At 37.0% G+C, this 23956-nt stretch overlaps 1 protein-coding gene across 4 annotated transcripts in view; it reads right to left on the bottom strand.

Moving 5' to 3' along the window:
• Positions 1-11694: 11694 nt before the first annotated feature.
• Positions 11695-23956, bottom strand: part of FCHO2 (FCH and mu domain containing endocytic adaptor 2) — an 82598-nt gene continuing 70336 nt past the window's right edge. For all 4 annotated transcript variants that reach the window (XM_059836901.1, XM_059836902.1, XM_059836904.1 and 1 more), the window contains 7 exons: positions 23238-23349; positions 22503-22658; positions 21455-21587; positions 18408-18607; positions 16250-16314; positions 14231-14395; positions 11695-14003 (listed from right to left, as the gene is read on the bottom strand). In XM_059836901.1, the coding sequence (XP_059692884.1) occupies positions 13981-14003; positions 14231-14395; positions 16250-16314; positions 18408-18607; positions 21455-21587; positions 22503-22658; positions 23238-23349 (854 nt within the window). In that variant the 3' untranslated portion in view covers positions 11695-13980. The remainder of the gene's footprint in view (positions 14004-14230; positions 14396-16249; positions 16315-18407; positions 18608-21454; positions 21588-22502; positions 22659-23237; positions 23350-23956) is intronic.

Raw genomic sequence — 23956 nt, 5'->3', positions numbered from 1 at the left:
GTCCTAAACTGTCTTGGTGAAAATGTAGCCATCATAGAAATATCTAGTGTTTAGAATTCACAGCACACTTTGAAGCTTTGTAGAAGATCCTTTAATCAGCAGGGCTGATGCTACTTGCTTTGTTTCAATGACAGCTGACCTTTTGTTAGTATGCTTTGAAGCAGGAGCTGCTGAAGAGTGCATGGAGGAAATGCATGGTAAATTTCACTTTATAATCACTATTTGCTTGCTGTGATGGTATGGTACAAATGAGATTATGATAAAGAAGTCAAGAGTCATCCAGCTCTCCAGCTCCCACCCGGTTCTGTGCGGCTCCCACCCAGTTCTGTGCAGCCAGTTCACATTAAGAAGTTGTTGTGCACAGAAAGTGCAAAGTTTGACTTAATAGTGAAGAACTGTGTGTTTTGGTGTATTTAACCAAAACACAGTCAGGTAGACTGAAAAGATCTACACTTAGAAAAACAACTCTGTAGAACATTTATTTTATTAAAATTGTCCATTTATAAGCTTAGAAATTACAAAAGCTTTGCTGCCTACATTCAGTAGGCTTTGGAACCAAATTTAATTAATCCTGAAATAGTTCTTCTGTGTTCTTCAGCGGATAGCTACAAAAGAACCACAGGAAAGAGTATGTTTCTGGCTATACTATAAGGGAGGATAAATGGGGGACTCAACCTTCCTAACAAAACAGCAGCAGCCTGGGTCTGTGGCATTTGTACGGTCAGGCAGTGCATCCTTGTGACCTGTGATGATCCCTTCTCAGGAGCAACAGAGAAAGACCCAATAGGAAGACCAAGCTGACTGCTCTCTTCAGAGCCTGGGCATACCAGGAGTGACTATGACTTGGCTGATGGTACCCATCTTCTCTTAATAAATCATCTTTCCAAAACTCTCTGCTCCATCTATCTAAAAGGTGTGTCAATGCAACAGACTCGGTCAGTATTCCTGTTAGTAAATCATAGAATCACAGAATCAGAATGGTTTGGGTTGCAAGGGACCTTTAAAGGTCACCTATTCTAGGCTCCCTTTGTCACTTCTGACTGTGAATGGTTCCAGGTATGGGGCAGCTACCACCGCTCTGGACGACCTGTTTCCGTGCTGCACCACCATCATCATAAAATATCTCTTCCTTATAGCTACTCTCTGTCTACCGTTAGTTCAATTTAAAACCATTACCCTTCATCCTATTGCAATAGGCCCTGCTGAAAGATCTATACCCATTTTCCTTATAAGCCCCCTGTAAGTATTGAAAGGAAGTGAGAGAGAAGTGATTAAAAATTAATGAAATTCAGAGAGATTATGCATTAACCCTCATAAAAATCAAATAGCTTTGTTTTGGCCAGGAGAGGTAGATCCATATCTCAAATGTGTATCTTAAGTTGTTGGGTTTGCTTATTTTGCTTGGATTTGATTTTTAAATGAATGGCATGATAGCTGTTTCAGTTGCTGGCACTGGAAATCTGTCTTGCACGGTGCTATGATGACACTGGAATGAGGAAGTGAGCCTAAGACAACATGTTGCACCCATCAGAACAGGGGTCTGGGGCAGACGACCTTCCCTGGCTGAAGGCTATGCTGCTTCTCGCAGTCAGGAATTGAATCGTGCAGAACGGCAGCTTGGTCATGCAGAGGAAGGAAGGAAAGAGGAATGCAGAAGTCTTCTATTACTTCTCATCCAGTGCAGGTAGAGATCTAGTCTGGACTTGAGAAAATCTTTCTATGTGTTAGAAAGGCATTTTCAAAATCCTAAAACACATGTAATTTTCTGTTCAAGATTTTATCATAGGTGCCTTTTTTTAAAGGGATTACAAGACTTGTAGGTTGGATATACACTTAACCAGGAAAAAAAAATGCACATTGATTGTATGACATTGACTGAGTTCTCTTAGCTTTGAAAGGTAAATAAGTATGTGGCACCAGGTCAGAGAAAGTACAAGAAAGACATTGAGGTGCTGGAGCATGTCCAAAGAAAGACACCAAAGCTGATGAAGAGTCTGTACCACACCTCCTGTGAGGAGCAGCTGAGGGTGCTGGGGTTGTTTAGCCAGGAGAGAAGGAAGCTCAGAGGCATTTTATCACTCTCTACTGCTGCCTGAAAGGAGTGAGGAAGTGGGGGTCGGTCTCTGCTCCGAAGTGAAAAGCAATAGGACAAGAGGAAAAAGACTTGAATTGTTACAAGGGAAATTTAGATTAGATATCAAGAAATATTTTTTCACCAAAAGGGTTACCAAGCATTGGAAAAATCTGCTCAGAGAAATGGTGGAGAAACCATCCCTGGAGAAAATTTAAAGATATGCAGACATGACACTTGGGACATGGTTTAATGGTGGACTTGGCAGTGCTGGGTTAGTGGTTGGACTCAATGACCTTAAGTCTTTTCCAATCTAAACAATCCTGTGATTCTGTGACTCTGGGGACTTATTGCTCATTCCTACAAGGTCGGACTGCTTACTTTGTGTGACCTGGGACATTTGTATTTTGGTTTGCTAGAGATCTGCATCCAGATGTTTTTGTGCTCCCACCCAAATCTGTTTTACAGAGCTGTAGACGCTGGTTTTATTCTTGACCAAATTACAGCATTGTTTAAATAAAAGCAAGACCTTGAATTCTTGGACTAAGAACAAGTCTCAGCTGTGAGGGAGGTGAGGATTTGTCTGGAAGTATACAATAAGATCTATCATTTTGATATTTGCACTACCAAAAATGATTGAGTTGAGTGGTCAAAATGTGCTGGTTTACATCTATCTTAGTGAAAGGATCAATGTTTATACAAGAGACATGGCCACCCACTACCATCAGTGTGCTATTATCAGACCTAAGGATGCTGTACTTGGCCCTCTTGGATTGACATGTTGAATAGAAAAGAATATCTCTATTAAAGTATAGGGCAGAACTATGAGGTTGTGTGCAAACATTATTGGCTTGATAAATATTTTGTTCCCTTTCTGGCTGGAAGCCATGCACACACCAAAGCTGCTCTGTAATTCTCCTTCTCAGCTGGACAGGGAAGAGAGGATATAACAAGTCTCATGGATTGAGATAAGGACAGGAAGAGATTATTCATTTATTACTGTCATGGGCAAAACACACTTGACTTGGGGAGATTAACTGAATTTATTACCACTCAAAATCAGAGCAGAGGAATGAGAAGTAAATCTTAAAACCACTTTCCTCTCGGACTCTACCTCCTCCTCACAGCAGTGCAGAGAGAAGAGGCATGAGGATTACAGTCATGCTTTGTTCCTGCCCTTCAGGTAGACAGTCCTTCTCCCATGCCGACATGGGGTCCCTTCCACAGGAGACAGTTCTCCATGAACTTATCCAATGTGAGTCCATCCCACAGGCAACAGCTCTCCGGGTCTGGTCCAATATGGGTCCCTCTTCCACAGCACGCAGTTCTTCAAGGACAGGCTTCTCCAGTGTGAGTTCTCCGCAGGGTCACAAGTCCTTCCAGGAGTATGGATCTTGAGATCCTCCATTCTTCTGTGCAATAACACCGCAGTCATTGATGGCCTTGGCCTTGTCCAGTAGCAGGTCCATCTCAGAGCTGACTGGCATTGGCTCTAAAGGACATGGGGAAAGCTTCTGACAACTTTTTTTCTGACGACAGTGTTTTTGCCATACATGGAATACTATTTTGCTACCTAGGTTCATATCAGTTGAGATGAAGTAACTCCTTAGGGTTTGATAGCATAAAATAGAATCAAATCACTGGTGTTCTATTCCACTGGTTTTGCAAGTCCCACAGTTTGTTTTTTTTTCAATAGCCTTCATATTGATTTTAAAGGAAGGTAAATGAATAATATTAACATGTCTGCCTTTGCATTTAACAAGTTAGTGCATTTTGTTTAAAAATTGAAAAAAGAAAGAAGGCTTTTTATCTTATTCATGACCAGTACTTTCACACTTCATCACATCATTATAAATGCAATATAAGTTGGTTTGGGTGGGGTTTTTTTTTTGTTTTTTTGTTTGTTTGGTTGCTTTTTGTTGGTTTTTTGTGGGTTTGTTTTGTTTTGTTTTTTTATGTGGGCCTTGTCTAACCTGATTTTTTGCTGATATTTTGCTTTATTTATTTATTTATTTATTTTGCTGTTGTAGATGATGAAAATTAATTTCCATGCAATCTCAAAGTTTGTTTTCCCATATTGAGTAATTCATCACAGAAGTAAGGCAGGTTATTGTTTTTTCGGAGTGTTGCAGGTGCACATCTGTGCATGGATGTATCCAGACAAAGGAGCTGAAAGCCTTTTTTTTAACTAATAGTACCTATAGGATGCTATTGCAGCACACCTAAGCTACTTGCTGCCCAGTTTTAAAAGATATTAGATGTCTGCGTGGCACTACAGGTTGTTGAATTCTCTCAAACTCAGATTTCTCTTACTTATTCAGGAAACTTGTAGCCAGAAGTAATTTCTGAAAGCCTTGAGACAAAGGGAGAGAATTGGTCTATGTGCCATGGAAAATTTCTTAATATTGGTCATATTTTTTTTTCTGACAAATGGTCTATTTCCCTTTTTATACTACACACCAACAGGGAATCACTTATACGTCTTGCATTATCTGAGGAAAGACTTCAGAAACATAAGAAAAAGGTGCCTAGGAGACTGCTACACCAAGGTTTGTGTCTTCTCTGCACAGTACACAACTATTATAGTGTATAGAATTCAGCTTCATGGTATAGCTTTTATTGGAGGGATAAGAACATTTGACTTGGTCCATAATATGTGCCTGAATCATATCAGACATCTTAATTGTCTTTAAGGGACTCATATGATCTATCATGGATGCATGAAATGGGTGGAGATTAAAGGACGTTTTGTAAAACTTTGGGTCTTCGTCCCTGCTTTGAGCTTGGGAAGTGACTAGGTGATGTTCAGAGTTTCCTCTAGCCTCAGATATTCTGTGATTCCATGAAGATCTACAGACTTTTCACAAGATCTAGCACTGGATGACATTTTAAAAATAGTTCAGGAAAGTCCTTAGTAATCCCAAATGATGTTTGTTTGTCCCTACTTATTTGATACTATAGCATCCTCCTGCCATTTTGGATGACAGTGAAGTAGTTAAAAACTGCACTTGAGACCTAGCTTATTTTTTTGTCCTCCAACCTTTTGTCGTCTGCAAAGTTTCAGGTTTTTTAAAATCAGTAATTGGAAAAATATTAGATATTATGAAGTCTACAGGAATCCACCAGAATGGTGGTTAAAGTTGATTCCTTCTTCAGTTTCATCTTAAAACTAATTTTTTAATTATGTTCTTGCATTGCTCTAGTTATAAACCCAATGTTGTGTACTTCTAAATCAGGCATCTTACATAAATCCTTTTTTCCTTTGACCCTGTTATTCTTATGATCCAGATTTTCAACCTAATCCTAAATTAGTTTAAGACCTTTATTTGGTACATCCACTAATGATCTTAAATGTTTTTTTAATTTTCTCACCAAGTTCTATATTACAGGTATTTGGATTGACACCTTTTTTTTCTTTCCCCCCTTTTTTTTTCCTGTAAAGGTGTTATCTTTCTTTTAATCTTCTAATACTTTCCAGTATTTGTGAACCACTGAAATAAAAATTAACGATCCATAGTATGGCTTATTCAACTTCCTAAATTCTTGGATGTTGTTTATCAGATATGCCTGGTTTAAAAATATTTAGTTTTAGTAGATGATGTATTAATATCTCTCTTTAGATACTCCTGGATTGCAAAGTATTTTCACCATGTGACTTCATGACCTAGATAGCCTTTAAGAGATATGGCAAAATATTTACTGAATACTTATCTTTCTCTTTTTGTTCTTACCAATTCTGGCATTTCCAGCTAGTATGGATCCCATAGCACAGTGGAAGTTAAACATTTTTGTTGTTTTTTTAGAGCAAACACCTATTTTTCACCCTCAGTCAAACTATTTCCATGGACTTTCCTACCCCTGTGTTTAATTTGCTTTTCTTATCGATCTTGTATAGTTTATAATTTCAGGATTTAATGCCACTATTAAGAGAAGTCTTCCCTTATGTCATTGGAGCCAGCTGCTTTTAGTTCCCATCTCTGACTGTGATTTAGTAGGCCTAGGCTAGTGATGTGTTGTCTATATTGGGAGATCTCATTCCCTATTCCATCTCTACTCCTAGGTCAGGAATCCCTATTTGCCAGATCCTCATGCAAGATGGTTCAGTTGGCTTAACTTAGAACAGAATTTTCTTGTTTTCTGGCTTTGATTTTTATTTGGTTGGTAAGTTGAATCACAAGCAGATGTGTGCAGAGGTGGTACAGAGCTGATACAAGGGGTGTTGAGTGAAGATGGACAGCTTGGTCCCTGCCTTTTGACAATATTGAACTATTGAGGAAACTGGCACATCATGAAGCTGTAGTGGAAACCAGTTGGGTAGTGTTCAGTTATGGTAGGCATCTCAATCAAATGATTATTGCATTATGAGCGCATCCAAAAATAAAAAAGTTGACCATTTGTAGTAGCACCTGGCCATAATATTTGAATCTGATTACTAACAACAAATGCAATCAACTAATTCTGACTTGGTTGTCACTAATGTTTGGTTGTGCATTTCATGTAGGCAACTTAAGATGAGGTGTTATTTATGATTTTTGGTCAACTGCATCAGAGTTTCGTTTATGTTAATTTCTTTCCACAACTGCTATGCTCCCACCCCCACTTTTGAGCTCATTCTGGCACTACAAATGAATTGCCCATAACCTGCTGACAGCCAGCAAGTTTGGCAGCTTCTGCAGTCTAGGACCTTCCTAGAAGAAAACAGCTTGCTCCACAAGAGCACTGACTTTCTTAACTCAGGCAAGTGTTCCAAAGGAGTTCTCCAAGATTAGACACGGATGACAGAAGACCACTTGAAAGCTAACAGTATCTGTGTAAATCAAGGTGCAAACAGACTGTAAGTTGTTCCAATATGATCCTTACCAGCAGCTGTGTGTTCTGATTTAAGAATGAATACTGACTATAGCAAGGAGGTTTGATGCAGTGTGCCTTATTTCCTGAGGCTTATATCAGTTTCTTCACCACAGAAATAATCCCACACTATTTTTAACATGTTCCTCACCTTCATAAGATTGCTACTACTACCGTGGTTGGGTAATAGAGATGACAGTGGAGTATATGCTAACACTATTCTCTATAGAGCCAGTTACACATATGGAGAACAATGAAAGATATACATGATGTGATCTAATACTCATTTGAATCATTACTTGAAAACATCTGGTTAGATCCGATTGTGTATCTGTTGTAAACATACAATTCATGTGTCTTTACATATAGATAGTGGCAGCAATAACCATTAAAACACCTGCCTTGCTGGGTGAGAGGCAAAAAAGGGCTTCCTAAACTTTAATGGAAATACAGAGCAAATATGGAACACTTTTAAATGTGGAAGAGAATAGAAGGTCCTTTAACTAAAGGCAAGTGTGTTCAAAAGAGACTTAACAAGAATTTTAAAACAATTCTATTACCAATCTTTGAACAGATGAGTAAGATATTGTTCCTTACAAACACCAACCAAGGTCTTAACAATATTCTTATTGTTCTACAATATTTTACAATTCCAGAAAGATTCAACTGAAAAGATCACTGAATGGAGTAGCAGGAGATACCAAGTTACCGCTTAGCTTTTACAGGGTTGATGCAAAAATCTGTCTTCTGTTCAGACTCTGTTGTGTATGGCACCATATGCTGTGAATACTTTACAGCTTCTGTGAAGAGGGCATAGCAGGACAATGGTGCTACTTGTCATACAAACAAAAGTTTTTTCTCTCCACATACTAAAATAATGGCAACAGTAGACTGTTGTCAGTAATTGAAATAATGAACATCTTATGGATACTACTGCTCCTCCTGTGTGTTGGTACAAACACCTTTACTGAGGACCTAGACAGAAGGTATAGCTGAGTCCATGTTCCTGGGCCCAGAAAGACTCTAACCTGGTAAAACTCAGAACATTGTTTGCTTATAAACTGATGCTGAGGTAACAGTTACCACTTCAAGAACAGTGTAACACTTTTTTGAAAGCGTCTTTTACAACTTGTGACAACAGCTGTTTTTTCCTAATCATAAGTAGCATGAAAAGCCATAGACTGCACTGTTGTTGTCTACATGAAGGATGAACTCCTTCCTGAAACACAGATTGTTTGTAGGTTTCACACTTCTTTATCAAAACCATGTTACTGTAGGACTGTTTTGAGCTGGAGGATCACTTGGAGGAATGACTACAAAATGGTGTTTGCCAAAAAACATTTGCCAAAAACCTCTTGAATTCTAATGAGTGTTTTTGTGGCATGCCTTGGGGAGTAGCTGGCAAAAGCAGTCCCCTTAAGCAATCTGTAAAGGTCATAGCTGAGGAAAATGGGGGTACAGGTTCCATATTTCTCTCACTGGGAAACTTTCCTGTAAGCAAAGGCTGGTACTTAGGTGAGTGCAGTATTGACAAGTTCTAGCTCATAGCCAGGTAGACAGAGAACACATCCTCCATGTTCTCCCATCATATTAAAGACATTACTATTTTGAGAAGTTTGATAGTCTTCTCAAGTATCTTGCAAAATGCCAATAAAGTAGCTCTAATGGCCCATCATCCTGAATTTTATTAAATTTTCAACTCCTCTGTGGGAAAATTGTGGCAAATACATATTCTTCCCTTAATCTGTAGGGAACGCTTGTGCCCACATAAATTTTTCCCTGTAATTTCCCTATTCTCTCTCCTGTGAGTGTAGTATTTGCTCTATAGTATTCTATTCTATCTAAATAAATTATGCCAGACTAATAGTGGTCATCTGAGGGCTGAGTTTCTTGTGCTAGATGCAGTTTTTACATTGAGAAATGTAGATGCTAGATGTACAAGATGCAGTTTTTACATTGAGAAATCTTCTGCATTTTAGTTCTCAAATAAAACTAAATTTATTCTGTAATCTCACTAGAAGCAGGCATCCAATCTACTGTTTTCAATCAAGTGACTCAGAGCATGGAACTGTGATTTCAGCAGGGCAAAAGGTGTGGCTACACTTGGCCCACCCATGGGAACAGACTGGTGAGACTTCAGAGGGATGACAGCTGCAGAGATGGCAGATCACAGACTAGAACAGTCCTCCTGCATTCACGTACCCAGGCACTTAGAGTGTGCTGTCAATCTAGGAACGGCTCAGAAGGGAGAAAGGACTCATGCACACAGGCCAAGGAATTCTCACCTGTGAAGGAGAAACTTGCATTGAAGAATAAGGTCAGGTGCTTAGGGGCTTAAAGTTCTGTCTGTTCTCTGTCTTTCATTCTCTGTCTAAATGCATGGTCCTGTAAGGTGCCAGAGAAAGAGAGTTCAACAGAGATGGAAGGTGAACAACAGTTTTTGAACTTATGAGTTGGGTTTTGGTTTTCTTCCTTCCCTGCATTGGCGCATCTTACCTGGACGCAATTTATTGGTACTAACACTGGGGTAGCCTTAGCATTTCTGTTATGACTCTTTCATTTCAGTGATAACTGTTCATATAACTTATCAATGGCAAGAGTGGGAAACAGAAGGGAAGGCTTTGGATATTATAAGGAGCTTATCAAGTAGCAAAGCAGGAGGGGACATCTGGAGAAGAGAATAAACAATTATTATAAAAATGAGCTGCTTCCTCAACCAGGATGGAGAAAGATTTGAGCCATTGCTGAACACATTATCACTGCTAACTTTCTGGAGTAGAAAACATGACTTAAGAACTGAGAACTTCAAGAAAACAGGTTGTGACATGATAAAAGGAAAAGTTGAATAATCAGAGTAGTGAAATGGGCATGATTTACAGCTTATGATTATTAACTTTTAAAAAAAAGATCTCCTGAGTAATAATAACTAAGTTCCAGAACAAGATCGTTAGAAATAAATTCAGCTGGGACAATGATAAACAAAGATATTTTAGGTTACAGTAATTAAAACAGCCCTCTCAGATTGAAAAACAAAAAGAATTTATTCCAAAGGAAGTGAAAAAAAGCAGTTATAGAAAATGCAGAATTAGAGTACTAAATGTTCAATAAGTAATCCAGAAGAGGCCTCTTCTTTTAAGACTGTATTCCTTATATTGGTTATTGAACAAACTAAGGGACAATCCAAAAATCAAGAATGTCAGTAAACACGGAGGTCAAAGTGGGCTGAGCAGGATATACTGGTGTAATATTATGTACAATTAAAGATAAAAATTATGTTTTCAGTTGAGAGACTTTTTAATCAGTCCAATCAATGGTACCTCAACACTAGATGTGTTATCTGATGCTTTAGTACTTTGAACTGTTTTTAGCTTATGCTATGCTTGGAAGAATTCCTGACTTTCTTCCTTGCATGCTCTTAAGTATAACTTCCCTTTCATAACAACTGAAATGGAAACCAATTATGTAGCAATTGCAAAACTTAAGATAGGCATCTTAACATCTGTGTATCTTAAGCTTTGAAAACATTCAAGACTTGAAATGTAATACTTTTTGCCATGATGCAAGATCTTGTTTTATGTTAGATAGCAAAACTTGCCACAGTTGTAACTCTCATGCTGTTCCAGTTCATAATCAAATACCTTAGCTCCTTCAAATACTCTACATAAATGTTATTTGGCAGTGGTAGAGATAGGTTTCCCTGAAAACTACCTGATTGTGTACTTAGATAATCACAAACCTGCTTGGACAGTAGAGATCCAGTTTGTAGCAGTTGTGAGCAATATGTGGGTACAAGTCAAGTGTTATAAGATGTGCCAGAGCAGCCTCAGTCAGTTCTATTACACTTTAAGTTCAATGAATACTTGAAGAACTGAGCAGCACCTTTTTACATTTCTAACCAATAAATGAGGTGCTGGGGGATCAGAAAGCAAATGACACATTAGCTCTCCAAGGCTCTAGCCTTTTTTTTGAAAGTGTTGAAGACCAGACTACCATGTTAGATGGACCACTCAGTCTGACCACTTGTATTCTTCATTCCTGCCTGCCAGCAGAAGATAAGAATCAAGCCCTTGGACTATTGCTTTCCTGCATGACAAGAATGGTACCTCTATTGCATATCCAACCAGCTGAGAAAGTGAATTTAATAAGTAATTACTTACTAAGCTTCTGCAGGCCTTGAGATTAGTAGGAAACAGATTCAAAAACATTTGTTCAGTTTCAGCTTCTGTTCTGTGCTCAAAGCTTAAAAGGACTAAACCATTCAGACTGCTGAGAAGTACTAAATTGTCTACTCTTTTTGACTGGTGAAACATTAGATATCAGAAGGAATTACTTTAATCTTGTCACTAATTCTTCTTCTGCACACACAAGAAGATATAGGCTTGTTGTGTGTGCAGAAGGCACTAATGCACAGCATTTGATAACACTATTTACAGACAGCAGCTCATGTCCACGAGTCAAGATTTTTCTCATAAACATATCCACAGTTTTGCCTAGTCTAATTTATTAGTGAAGCAAATCAATTTAGTAAAGGTATAGGGCACTACAGACATCTCAGACATTACAGTTTAGTAAAGATGAAATGTTCTAGAGAAGTCATCTTCCCATCCACCTTCTCTGTGATGATTTTTAAATATACAAAAGAGTTCATAATGATCTCTACACTTTATCACTTAAAAATCAATATTTTCAAATGTTCAGTGCAGGCATGGTTTTTCTCTATTACCTTATTGCTTAGAAGAACTTAACTGCAAAAGTACAGGCAATATAAATAAGTATTTAAATTATATATTACATGTTTATTATGGGTGCAAATTTTTAAAATTTACATTTTATGAAAATTCAGTGTATTTACAATTTTTGAAAGATAAACTTGTATGTTCTAATTTACAGTCTAACGTAGTAACAATTCATAAAAATTCAGATCCTTTAGAGTTGTGTTTACAAATTAATTTTCTTAGGGGGCAGCTACAAGGGACATTGCTGTATACACAAGCAAGAACCAGCTTGCTACATAAGTTTTTTTTATTTTAAATCAGATAGCTACACATACTTTTTACATTGTTTTTGAGTTTCTTTACAAAATGTCTATATAAACTTGTATGGCTTCAAAATTGTAACCTGCACCCAAAGCAAATGTATGAAAAACACCAGAATGAAGGCTAGTTTAAAAGTGCTGAAACATTAACTACTTCATTTATCTTAGAAATTAATGTAATACCTGATTAAAAATAGCAATAATAGATTTGGGTTTTCATTAATAAAATATTGTTGTGTTAATCAGTTTGATTGTAAAGCAGGTTACAATTAAAATTCCAATAAAAAGACCACCATTTTATGAGTTGTAAATTTATCATCAATAAGATTAGCAAAATATAGGAGCCAAATATACTCTTCCAATCAAATCTACAGTACACTATGTTCTTAGTACTAACAATGAAACTCTCACCAGCAAAAGTGTCTAGTGTACACAACAATTTATGCAGCTTCTACAAAGGCATAATTTCTTGTAAAGCTTCAGCAGTCCAATTCATTACTGGCTTTGCATGAATTAATTCAAGCATGTTTTACTGTTTTAATAGAGAGTTTGAAATAGATACTGGTATGCTAAATGTTCATTTGAAATTGCCCCATGCAGGTCATTGAATTATTTTGCCCCAATGCTTATCACTTCAACATTACAAAAAAAAGCTTGGTAATACAAATACATAGAAAATTTTCTAAATTAGTGACTTGCTTTAAAAAATTGTTACTGATATGTCAATTCCCTGTGCTTAGGCTGTAGCAAGCATATTAGATTACAATACAAATATTAAAGTTGGTAGCTATAAAAAAATGAACACATTACAGGATTTGTCATCCTGCAGCCATAAAATATCCTTTACAATGTCTCCTGAAGTACTATGTGTACATTCACATCAAACATCCCCAAAACCACTCAAAGTCTGAAGGCTTATAGCCAAAGCAGAGTAATGCTGTTTGCTTTTAGAAGTTTATTTTTCCTATCCTCACTGATTTTTCAGATTCTTTTCTTTGGTGACATTAAAATTAGTTAATGAAGAAGTTTCTGAGTACTGCATGATGCAGCTCCCTTTACTAAAACCACATTTAATTGCAATTATTCATCGAGGAAATAATTCAGTGTTTTAAATTTCTTTTATAACAAACTACAGTTTTTGCAAACCTGTCTTCTAAATAAATTGAAGTAAAAAGAATTTTTATAAAGTTCTGTGCGTAATACAAACGCCATGCTTTCTTGATGAAGAGCCAAACTTTGAAAAAGGAAGTGAGGCACATGAGTATCAAATTTGATAGGCACAGGCATTTTTAAAAGGCACAAAAGTTATGCAATTAATATAAAAATAAATTAAATCTACTGCATTAACTCAAACAATAACAAGGCCCAAAAAATTTTACCAACTGCAGAAGTAAATCTCTGCTGTGTTTTGCAATTTGTAACACATTGCACTTAGTTAAAAAAAAATCCTATATGAAACATCTTACATTTTAATAATATATGATACATGGGCATCAAGTTATTTTTATACATGTCTAACTCAGCTGTTCTTGTGGTATGAATGGAAAGAAGAACTACACAAGACATAGCCCCTGCTATCTTTATAAACTGTCAATTAAAAGGTGGCAATTAAAGAATCTGAAAAATGAGTATTATGAAAAGCTCAAATATTTCTTACTAGATCTCCTACATTTTAGGTTTAATGTTTACAGTACAACATAAAATTTCATACTTCCGTTACAACTGTGGATTACTACTTTGACTTCATCTATATAAAGTTACTAATTTTTCAACAAATTTTCCCAAGTATTGCAGTTGATCATTTACAGACAGTGTTGAAGTTAACTTCAGTGCTATTGTAAAGTAATAAAAAGTTTTCAAAATGACTCTTAAAAGTGCATTTACTTGATGTAGTTTAGCCTCAAAGTACGTCAATATTTTTAAAAATTAATGCATGTTAAAATAGTGTTTGAAAAATAGAGAGGGCAGAGTTCCTATCGTCACAAGTGTTTCTTGCACTCTTGATCCAATGACTTTCACAGGTACATCAACAGTCTGCCATATACCGTCCTGAAAAACAAAGGCAAGTTTTTTGCTGTCAATAGATAAACCAGACTTTATCAATATTTTCCTTGCAGCAGTCTGAAAAACTATGGAAAAACAAACTGACTTGTCGTAAGTGTTTCAATAAAGAGTAACTATTTATACATCACTCATTTAACAGTTTCATATTTTAGAATTTAACACTAGAGAATATATAAGACTAATTTGAATATATAAGCATGTCAATGTCTTACCAGTGGCAAATCTCTTCTTAAGAAGGGAAAGCCGATAGCCAGTGCCTACAAGTTCCACATCTGCTCCTGAAAGGGTGCTTCCTTCACTGATGAATTGCACTGCAAGTGTTGCTGGTTTACTGGGTCCTCCTGAAAGCTCAAATTTTGCCCTGAGGGATCCAGAACCTATAAAAACAACAAAACTGAGAAGCTGATTATTTTGCAAAAACAAAAGGATCTCCCCAAATTTTTAGTAGTAAGAAGTGAAACTAATATGGTAACCTCTGACATCTATTCCCAGTGGCAGTCCTACATGCGCTTTCAAAATAGGTAAGAGTACAAGTCTGTTTAAGACAATGACTAGTGAGTGATTTAAAGAGAAACAATATAAATTTCTGCAAGATGTAGGTACCCAAAATCAGCCTGGTAATCACTTACTACTTATCCGATTGGTCCCTATAATCATTATATGGTCTGTCAGCTGGAGAGAGATAAAACACAGAACAAACTTTCAAAGCACTAGATTATATGAGTTTCCATAGTTAGAGTAGAAAGAACTTCCACTTTACTGAAATAAGGCAGACCTACTGAAGAAATTAAATTGATCTTAAGCTAAATTTATCAAGAACAAGCCACTGTGTGAAACAATTTCTTTTAGTTCCTGCCTTTAGCTCACTACCATTTCAGTTACTAACTTTCCTTGTAATTTAGCAGTTGTTATTGATAGGAATAGCAAGCTGTTTTAAAGTAAAATTATTCCATTAATTTTAATTTAAATCTCATTTTCCCAGCACACTTTGCAAGAGCAAAAAAAGACCTGTTTTAAAACTAAAAAGTAGTAGCAATGTGGAGATTTTGAAAATGCCTTTCATTGCCTACAGAAATGTACTTAAAGTAATTTTAAACTATTACTGCTTTATAATACTATCAAAGTGATGCCACTTCACCACTGTCTCTGAAAACATCAACTGAACTTTGAGAGAAATATTTAATCAGACCTTTTCTTTTATAGAAACATAGTAATTTATTTCATCTGGGTACATTACTGTAGAACTGCATTTCTTCCAATGTTTTTGTTCATGTATTTTCATCCAGATAGATCATGACAACTCTTAAATGTTCTGCTAGTGAAAGGCAGATAATATCTCCTATCTATCAATCAGATACCATCTACCACAAGATAGAAGGTAGTAAGTACTTAGAGACCACCAAGTTGTCTTCTCTTTCTGTGCTTGTGGTTTCTATATGAAACCAGTCACGTTTACAGGCAAATCTGTAATTTCACAATCCTCTTCACTAAATTCTTAACAGGACTAAAGGCCTTTCCTTTACATTAGCAGTTCATTTCTCCACAGAGGCTTTGAGGATGAGATGCTTTAGTTGCTGTACTACAAAAACACTGCACCTGCAGAGACTGCAGAGATTGTGACATGAACTACAGCTCAGAGAATCGCAGGGGGCAGAGGACCTATACAATATTGCTACCTTATGCAATATTGTATAAATTGCCAGTCTGAGCAGATGTGCATAGATTAAGTCTTTTCCTGGAGTCATTATGGTCAAAACCAAGACTCAAAATGTTGGTCAAGAATAATATATCTAAACTCAGGACTTTTGTTGTTTTTTTTTTTTTAACCCCCAGTTCTTCCACTTACCTCCTTCTAATGTATTTAAATTATCTATGTGTGGAAAGACACAGATATTAAACCTATTTTCATTTGAGTAGTTGTTCACTTCCAAATTGCATGAATGCAAAAATTTCCTATCCTATCTAAACTCTATTTTAGAACAACTAACTGTTTTCAGGGTACTTCACTATTTTCCCTTATATATCTAATAACTAAACTTATATTTTGACATCTCACTCATAATGGAATCTCTCAGGAGGCAATTAATTGAAAAGAAGGTGAACTAGTAAAGAGGTTACAGCATAAGAAAATGTGTAAAAAGGAATTAAGAGGGCATAGAGGCTAAAATGATCACCTGTTTACTGATAAAAATTGTCTATACAAGAAAGCAAAACAAAAGAGTTCAACTTGCCTCCATTCTCAGACTTCTCTGAAATGCTAGATATTTTCCAACATGCTTTCATCTGGTCTGCATTCCTGTAAGAGAATAGTAGGTTAGTTACAACTACTAGGTTTTGAACTTTATTTCCCTTAATTCAGACTGGTATATTACAAACATCTCTAAATGGAAGGCTGTAAAAATATTTGCATATTTTAAGGTAAGTCTGTGGAAAACTACAGGAGGAAAAGAGGAAAAGAGAAGGGTGTGTCTGCATCACTCCAGAGCACTGAGGTCAGAACAGACTCCATTACACATTTTACACAGTAATTTTTTACACATTTAACACTGTCCTGTGTCCCCCACCTATGGCTCCAAAATCCAAACCCCTCTGCAGTCTTAAAGGGTAAGTTACTCTGGAAGCAGTCTGGAAGCTATGCCTTGATGATTCATGATGAAGGTAGAATGGGGAGCAATGTTGACTGATCTTTCCTAAGTGAGAGTCCTGAGAGCATGAATTTTATTCCATTTCCACTCTAGTAAAACTAATTGGCATCAGTAACACTCTGTCCAAGCTAACTTGAGACACTGGAAAGGGCAGAAAACCATACCAAGAGCTGACAGGGCATTTTAACTCCTGGAGGACTTTCTAGCAGTTGCATTAGAGGAAAGTCAACAGCTAAAAGCTGCGAGCAGCATGAAGTGCTGATAGGTTTGAAATTGCTCTTGCAACTGATGTAGCAGGACTGAAATGCTCACATAAGTAGCATATATGGTAGCATTTACTCACAGGAAGTCAGGTTATAGAGGTCTTTTTTCCTAAAAAAAGACCAAAAGCCCTCCACCCAATCCACTAAATGGAACAGGTAGTATATCACAAACACTATACCTGCCTGGGACATAACTGATTTTTTTTTCTTTGGTCACCTTGCCAGGCTCAAAATTCTGGGTCTTGAAAGTTGCCTACATGAACTCACTAATGCAACTGTCCCTAAGCCTTCCCAGCTAACACTGCATGTTCTGGATGGGTGTTCCTGCTTTTACTCCGGCTTCATTACAGAGGGTTTGTGGAAGAAGCCTAGGCAGGGAGACTAGCTTCACCACAGTGTAGTAATGTAGTAGTGTTGTTCAGATAGGATACTAAACATGTTCTTGTTCAAAACATCTTACAATTTGGTTAAAAGTACTGTTTCCTTAAAATACCAAGTCAAGAAGGATTCAATCCTGTAAGGAATTTTTTCCACTTAGAACTATACTCTGTTACTACATTGTCCATTAAACACCTGTAACAGTATTGCCTCCAGAAACATCAGAATCTACCCAATAAATGCATCATGTTTATTTTTCTTTTAAACCTTGCTTTGTAAGGTAAACTGATCTATAAGAAATAATGTTAACAAAGCCTAACTTCCTTCAACTTGGTGTTCTTTGCCCTCTTCACACTAAAAAGACCATTTTGGGAGTAAACAGTCCAGGATTTATGTTACACCTGGACAAGTATGTACATGCTGCACAGGCACAGTGATTGAATTCGCTCATATTTGCTCCAGGGCTGTACTACTTTGTCTAGTCTCACTACCCTCTCCTTGTTTCCACAAACTTGTAACATAATTTCCTTCTTCCTATGTCACACTTTGAACTGCTGCTGTAAATGCAGGCTCAGAAGGTGGTGTCAGGTAGCTGCTAGTCTAATAATCTGCATGACACTTAAATTGAGAGATAGTGCTACCTGGCTTATGGAGAGCTCCTCAGTTACTCATGTTTGTTTTAAAACTATTTCCATTAGAAGTTAATTTTTATGTTAGAACAATCTGGAAATTTTTAAAATACCTACTTTCTGCTACTTTTTCTATATAATCGCCTTATAAGAATACATTGTTACACATAGAGAGAAAATGGCTTTAAAACCATTTCAAATTACTGTATTAAAATTGTCTATTCTATCAGACAAAAGAAAGCAAACATTGGAAAATTCATAAAGGCTTGTATTATTACACAGTTGGGATGCGTACTCACTGACTGTTTCAGTTTGTGTGAATTGGAGGCATATGATCTCTGTTTTAGACCACAAAATATCTAGACATCTGATACTACACATTTTGCTATTTCTTCCTGTGTAAATTTTCAGGCTATGACACTAAAGAATGCACTGAAATGTATCTGAAAAAATGCTGAAAAGAATTAATATTACCATTTTGCAGGTGGAAGTGACTGCATGTTTATTACTCCTCCATCTACTGGTACCACAACCTGGACATTAGACAGCATACAAGGCACATTCATAGACTCTGGATTGTATTTATAATCCACTCTCACATCAGTAGTGCTAGCATCACATTTCCAGTAAGTTGCAAGATTCAAGGGAGTGGACTGTATGCCATTTGAAGATACCTGTAAAAGAATAAACCATTGAAAACAATTAAGATATCCACCTTTTGGGCAGAATTAGGGGATGATGGTAATCAAGATAAGTCTCAGTGCTGACAAAAGAGAACAACTGACCTCTTAATAACAGAATTTGGAAGACTGTTGCCTAAAGGAATTCCTGTTATTTTAATTTTAAATTAAAATACTTGAAGAAAAGGTTTGAACTCCCTCTGGCCTATGAGGCTCCTTCCTGCTCTTTTATAACTTTTTGTAAGGTTTGTTTTTGTTGTGTTCTGCCGTTTGCAAGATGCATGCTTGCAGCAAAATGACTTCATCCTTAGCAGTTGTGTGCTGTGCCAATTCAGCTGCCAAACAAGCCAGCACCGGAGAACAATACCTGTCATTGTGGGGCAGGCAGCCAGCAGAATAGTTCTAACCTCTTCAAAGCATTATTTTCCTGCTGCAGGAGGTCTGAATGCTGCTTCTGTAGGTGAGCTCATTCTACTGTGCTGATGCATCTCAACCACCTTCTCAATCTATTTGAGGAATCTCCTGTGTCCTAGTGCACACTCTTGCCTTTTTTGTCAGACCCTAAAAAACCTTTTTTATCTGTCTGGGCTTCCATGTGCCAATGCCTCATTTTTACAAGAATACACAGTATTCATTTCAGCAAACTAAATGTTTTTTGCCTCCCACCTTTCTCAAGAAATTTGTGTGCCATGCTTTTTGCAAGTTCAGTATGCCAGGATTTTAAAACAAGCTAGGCAGATGTGGAAACTACAGGTATGAGCAGCTGGACTGACAGGTAATATTCAGGATTTTTTTATTGTGAAGACAGTTGTCTCAGATGTTCAGACATTCAAGGCAGGCCTCAAAAATCTCTGTTCTCCCTTTGAGGTGAGTATGTCGTGAATATTCATGAAGGTTTTTTATTAACAGACAGAACATCATCTCACTGATGCACCAAACAGCTGAAGTTGACACAGACCTCGTGGAGGCTGTCTGGTTCAGCCCTCCAGCTCATGCAGGGCCACCTCTAGCAGGCTGACTAAGCTCCAGACAACTTCTGAACATTTCCAAGAATGGAGGCTCCACTACCCCTCTAGGCAACCTGTGCCCAGTGCTCAGCCACTGTCACAAGAAAAATAGCGGTTTTGGCTGTTCAGAGGGAATTTCCTGTGATTCAGCATGCATCCATTGCCTCTGATTCTGACACTGGGCAACAGTGAAAACAGCTTGACTCTGTCCTCTCTGTGCCCTCTCTCAGGTATTTATACATATTGATGAGATTTCCCTGAATTTTCCCTTTTCCAGGCTTAGGAGCACCAACACTCCTAGGTTTTCTCCATGGGACAGATACTCTATTCCCACCATCATCTTTGTGGCCCTTTGCTATCCAGTCTCACTAGCAATGAACCCAGAACTGAACACAGCACCCAGGTGTGGTGTTACCAGTATTAAGTGGAAGGATCCCCTCCCTCCATTTGCTAGCAATACCTTGCCTAATGCAGCTCAGGGACCATCTGCTGCCTTTGCAGCATGAGCAGCGAATTGTTTAGCTCATGTTCAACATGGTAACCCACAGGACCCTCATGTCCTTTTCTGCCAAGATAATGTCCACTTGGTTTCCTCAAGTGTGCTTCTTTTTGAACTTCATGAGGTTCCTCTCAGCCCATTTCTGCAGCCTGTTGAGCCCCTTTAGGAGGGCAAAATAATCCTCTGGTTTATCCTGAGGGCCATCCCCATTTGGTATCATCAGCAAACTTGCCAAGGATTCATACATTCCATCCCATCATTCAGATCATTAATGAAGCTATTAAACTGTAAAGTCACTGAGTTCACCTCAGTGTCTGCTCAACCAGTGTGTTCTTCACCAGCTTCTCTATATGGATTCTGTGGTAGATGGTGTGGAAAGGCACCCTGAAGTCTGAGCAGACAATATTTATTTCTCTGTCCTCCACAGGGGCAGTCATGTCACCACAGCAGTTTGTCAGCTTGGTCAAGCCTGACTTACACTCAGTAAATCCATTCTGACTACTGTTCTATTTCTCATTGTGAGAAATCAGAATGTCATACATTCTCAGATAGAATCACAGAATGGTTTGGGTTGGGAGGTCCCTCCTTAAAGATCATATAGCTCCAATCCACCCTCATAATGGGAACAGACAACTTTCACTCGACAAGGTTGCTCATAGCCCTACCCAGTCTGGTCTTGAACACTGTCAAGGATAGATGGGGAATACAGAACTTCTCTGGGCAACTTGTGCCAGTGACTCACCACCCTCTAAGAATTTTTTCTTAATATCTAATCTAAACCTACTCTCTTTCAACTGCAAACCAGAACCACGCATTAAAATTAATCAATGACAGCATCCAAAACTTAGGCAATTGCAAAATCAAAGACAGTACGAGTGCAAATGACAAGAAGTTCCCATAAAATCTCTTAAAGGAGAATTTGACTTTGCTGACAAATGTCAAAAAAAGCAGTGTTTGAAGCTTGCTTGTAGGATTGACCTGAAGCATGAGCAACCTGAAACAAGCCCTGTATCTTAGGGAATGACATGAAGCATAGCAAGAATAGCAAGCATAGCTAAGCCTGGGCAGAGTCTACGAATCGTAAGTAGAGATGAGGGGTAACAATTCACCTCCATGCTGGCAGACAAAGAATAATTCTTTTAATTTCTGAGTATATATATATTTTATATATATAAGTATACATGTACTATATATATTTTTTATATATATATACACACACACATATATATACACACACACTATATATATATATATATATATATATATATATATATCTATCTATCTATATATCTATATATATCTATATCTATATATATCTATCTCAAAAGTGTTTACCTGATACTTTAAAACATCCACGTTGTAATAGGATGCCGATGGATTCTGCTCTGATAATTTCTTGAGGTAGACAGTTATAGCTTGCATGTTCATCCAAAAGTCTTTAGTACTGGAGTCACTTTGTGACTGATCACTACAAAGAAAGATCACTAATTAGGGGTGAAATATTACACCAGACATTCAAGAATACCAGACATTTAACCTTTTTTTGCAAAATATGCTTTTTCAGTATAATTCACTTTGTCAGTTACATCTCTGCTAGCATTTCAGTTATAAACTGTCATGTCAAACAGTGACTAAACTTAATTTTGTATTAATTACTCACTACATTAAGTATGAACGAACAAAATTAAATTAAATACAAAAGAATACATGCATATGGTTTGATTTATTATTTCAGCAATTAAAAAAAATACAGCATTAAAAAAAATTTAGCTTAGTGTTCAAATAATTTCTCCAATAAATGAAATAGAAACTGCTCAACTTAAATGGATTTCTGCTAAAAAATTTCCAGCTTTTCTATTTTTTTTAAAAACAATATCTCCAAGTGCAATTTCAACAAGTATCCTCCTCAATCAGCAACCTTTTTTTCCTACAGATTCTTCCAAGCATGCTGCTACACATCTGAGGGATAGTTATGTAAAGAATCTGATTGGTGTAATGATTCGGATTCAAAATACACTAGTAGGTGGCAAATGAGATTACATGAATCTCCTACTACTTGCTTTCCATTTAAGCCTACTATTTCATAATTTAGTTTTATCATTATTACTACTGTGTAAAGAAATGAATTATAAAATGCATACGAAAACATAGACACATTTACAAATTATTTTTTATGGCTCCTGTTATACTCTGCACATATTTTAAGTCCAATAATCATTGAGATTTTTAATAGTGGCAGTGGAGAGAACTAAGCTGAACAAGATTAATTCAGAAAATTAAATTATATGTAATTCAATCAACCAGACTGCAAAGAATTTTGGTTTACATACCCAACAATTCTACAAATTATGTAGCTTACAATTATGTTAAAAAAATACAAAACCTGTATACAAGTTGTGCATTTGGAAGAATCTGCTCGAGTTTGCTTGTGTTTTTCACCCTGAAGCAGAGCACAGCAGGAGATGGGTTGCTGGTGAATACTTTAATAATCCCACTTGGGAATGATATTGTCATATCTCCAGTAATCTTCACAATACATCTAGAAGAGAATAAAAAATCAGCTTCATTGCAACTCATTAACTGCCTAATTTTAAAGCAACCACTGTAATTTTGTGACCTTATGAACCGAATTTAAAACAGAAAATCAATCTTAAATGAGGGCAATGTGACTATGTACTGCCACTTTCAGCTTGGAAGTAAGATGAGATAAGAAATTAAAAAATTTTAACTGCTTAAGCATACAGTAGTCTTGGATATTTTTCAAGCTTTGAAAACATGGCAATGGCTCTACCTAGGCAAGGCCTAAGTAGCATAGCAATGGATGTCACATGGAACAAAATGCTTTGCACTGCACAAAATTACATGTAATACCTATCCAACAATCCTTGTCATTCTCAGTGTTGTCACTGAACATATTTGTGTAAAGCAGGTATATATGAATTCCTGGCAGGATGCAGGCCATTACAGAGCAATAAGCCCCATTCATACCCTGGGAAAAAACCCCTTTGAATTCCCCTTCTACTGCATACTCATTCCCCTCCCCCAGCAAGAAAAGTAGACCCATTGTCTTTTCCCATTGCAACTTAATACATTTAACACAATTCACTATTCAACTAACTTTGTGGGATCTGCTCCTTTAAAGTAGGCGTTAACAGATTCAGTAAGAGCTACTGCAACAGGCAAGGTGTCCTGGTTTCCAAGGCTGACAGGGCTGGGACCACGTGAAACACCTAGAATACATACAGTGTATAAATTTAATTTTCAAAAAGCTTAATAGATTTCAGAATGGTTGACTTCATCTGTAATTCTCACAAGAGTTTACACCAACATCACAGTCTCAACTGAGGTATTACTTGTAAAGTGTGTAGAAAATAGATAAGCATAGTACAGTACAATGCTACCACTAAAATGCTGCTCAGCAGCATAAGAACATAGGTATGACTATTGGTACGACATTATGCAAACAGACAGAAGGAGATACATGAGACAGAGGAACACTGCATAAAAATGGCTACGGGTGGCGGTGAAGTCAACAGATCCAAAGCAAATTGACTTGAATGCTTAAAAAAAAAAATCCCTACTGTATGCTTCTTTGTATGGAAAAATGCATGAAAAAATGGTCACAGAAATACAAAGAATTCTCTTACAGTAAAAATGAACTGAAATTCATCAATATTACCCCACATAAGTGAACTGTTTAACATTCTGTTAACATTTTCAGCTAACAAACATTGCAATTCCCACGCAGAAATTGTTGGAGAAGTCTTCACTTGTTGCTTGTGCCAACACAACACAATTCCAATACAGAGCCATATCAAACAAGACCTCATGTGAAGG

The sequence above is a fragment of the Haemorhous mexicanus genome, chromosome Z (assembly GCF_027477595.1).
Source record: "Haemorhous mexicanus isolate bHaeMex1 chromosome Z, bHaeMex1.pri, whole genome shotgun sequence".
In the NCBI taxonomy this organism is placed as follows: Eukaryota; Metazoa; Chordata; class Aves; order Passeriformes; family Fringillidae; genus Haemorhous; species Haemorhous mexicanus.
The sequence above is the reverse complement of the archived record's forward strand: the minus strand, read 5'-3'. Positions and strand labels throughout refer to the sequence as shown.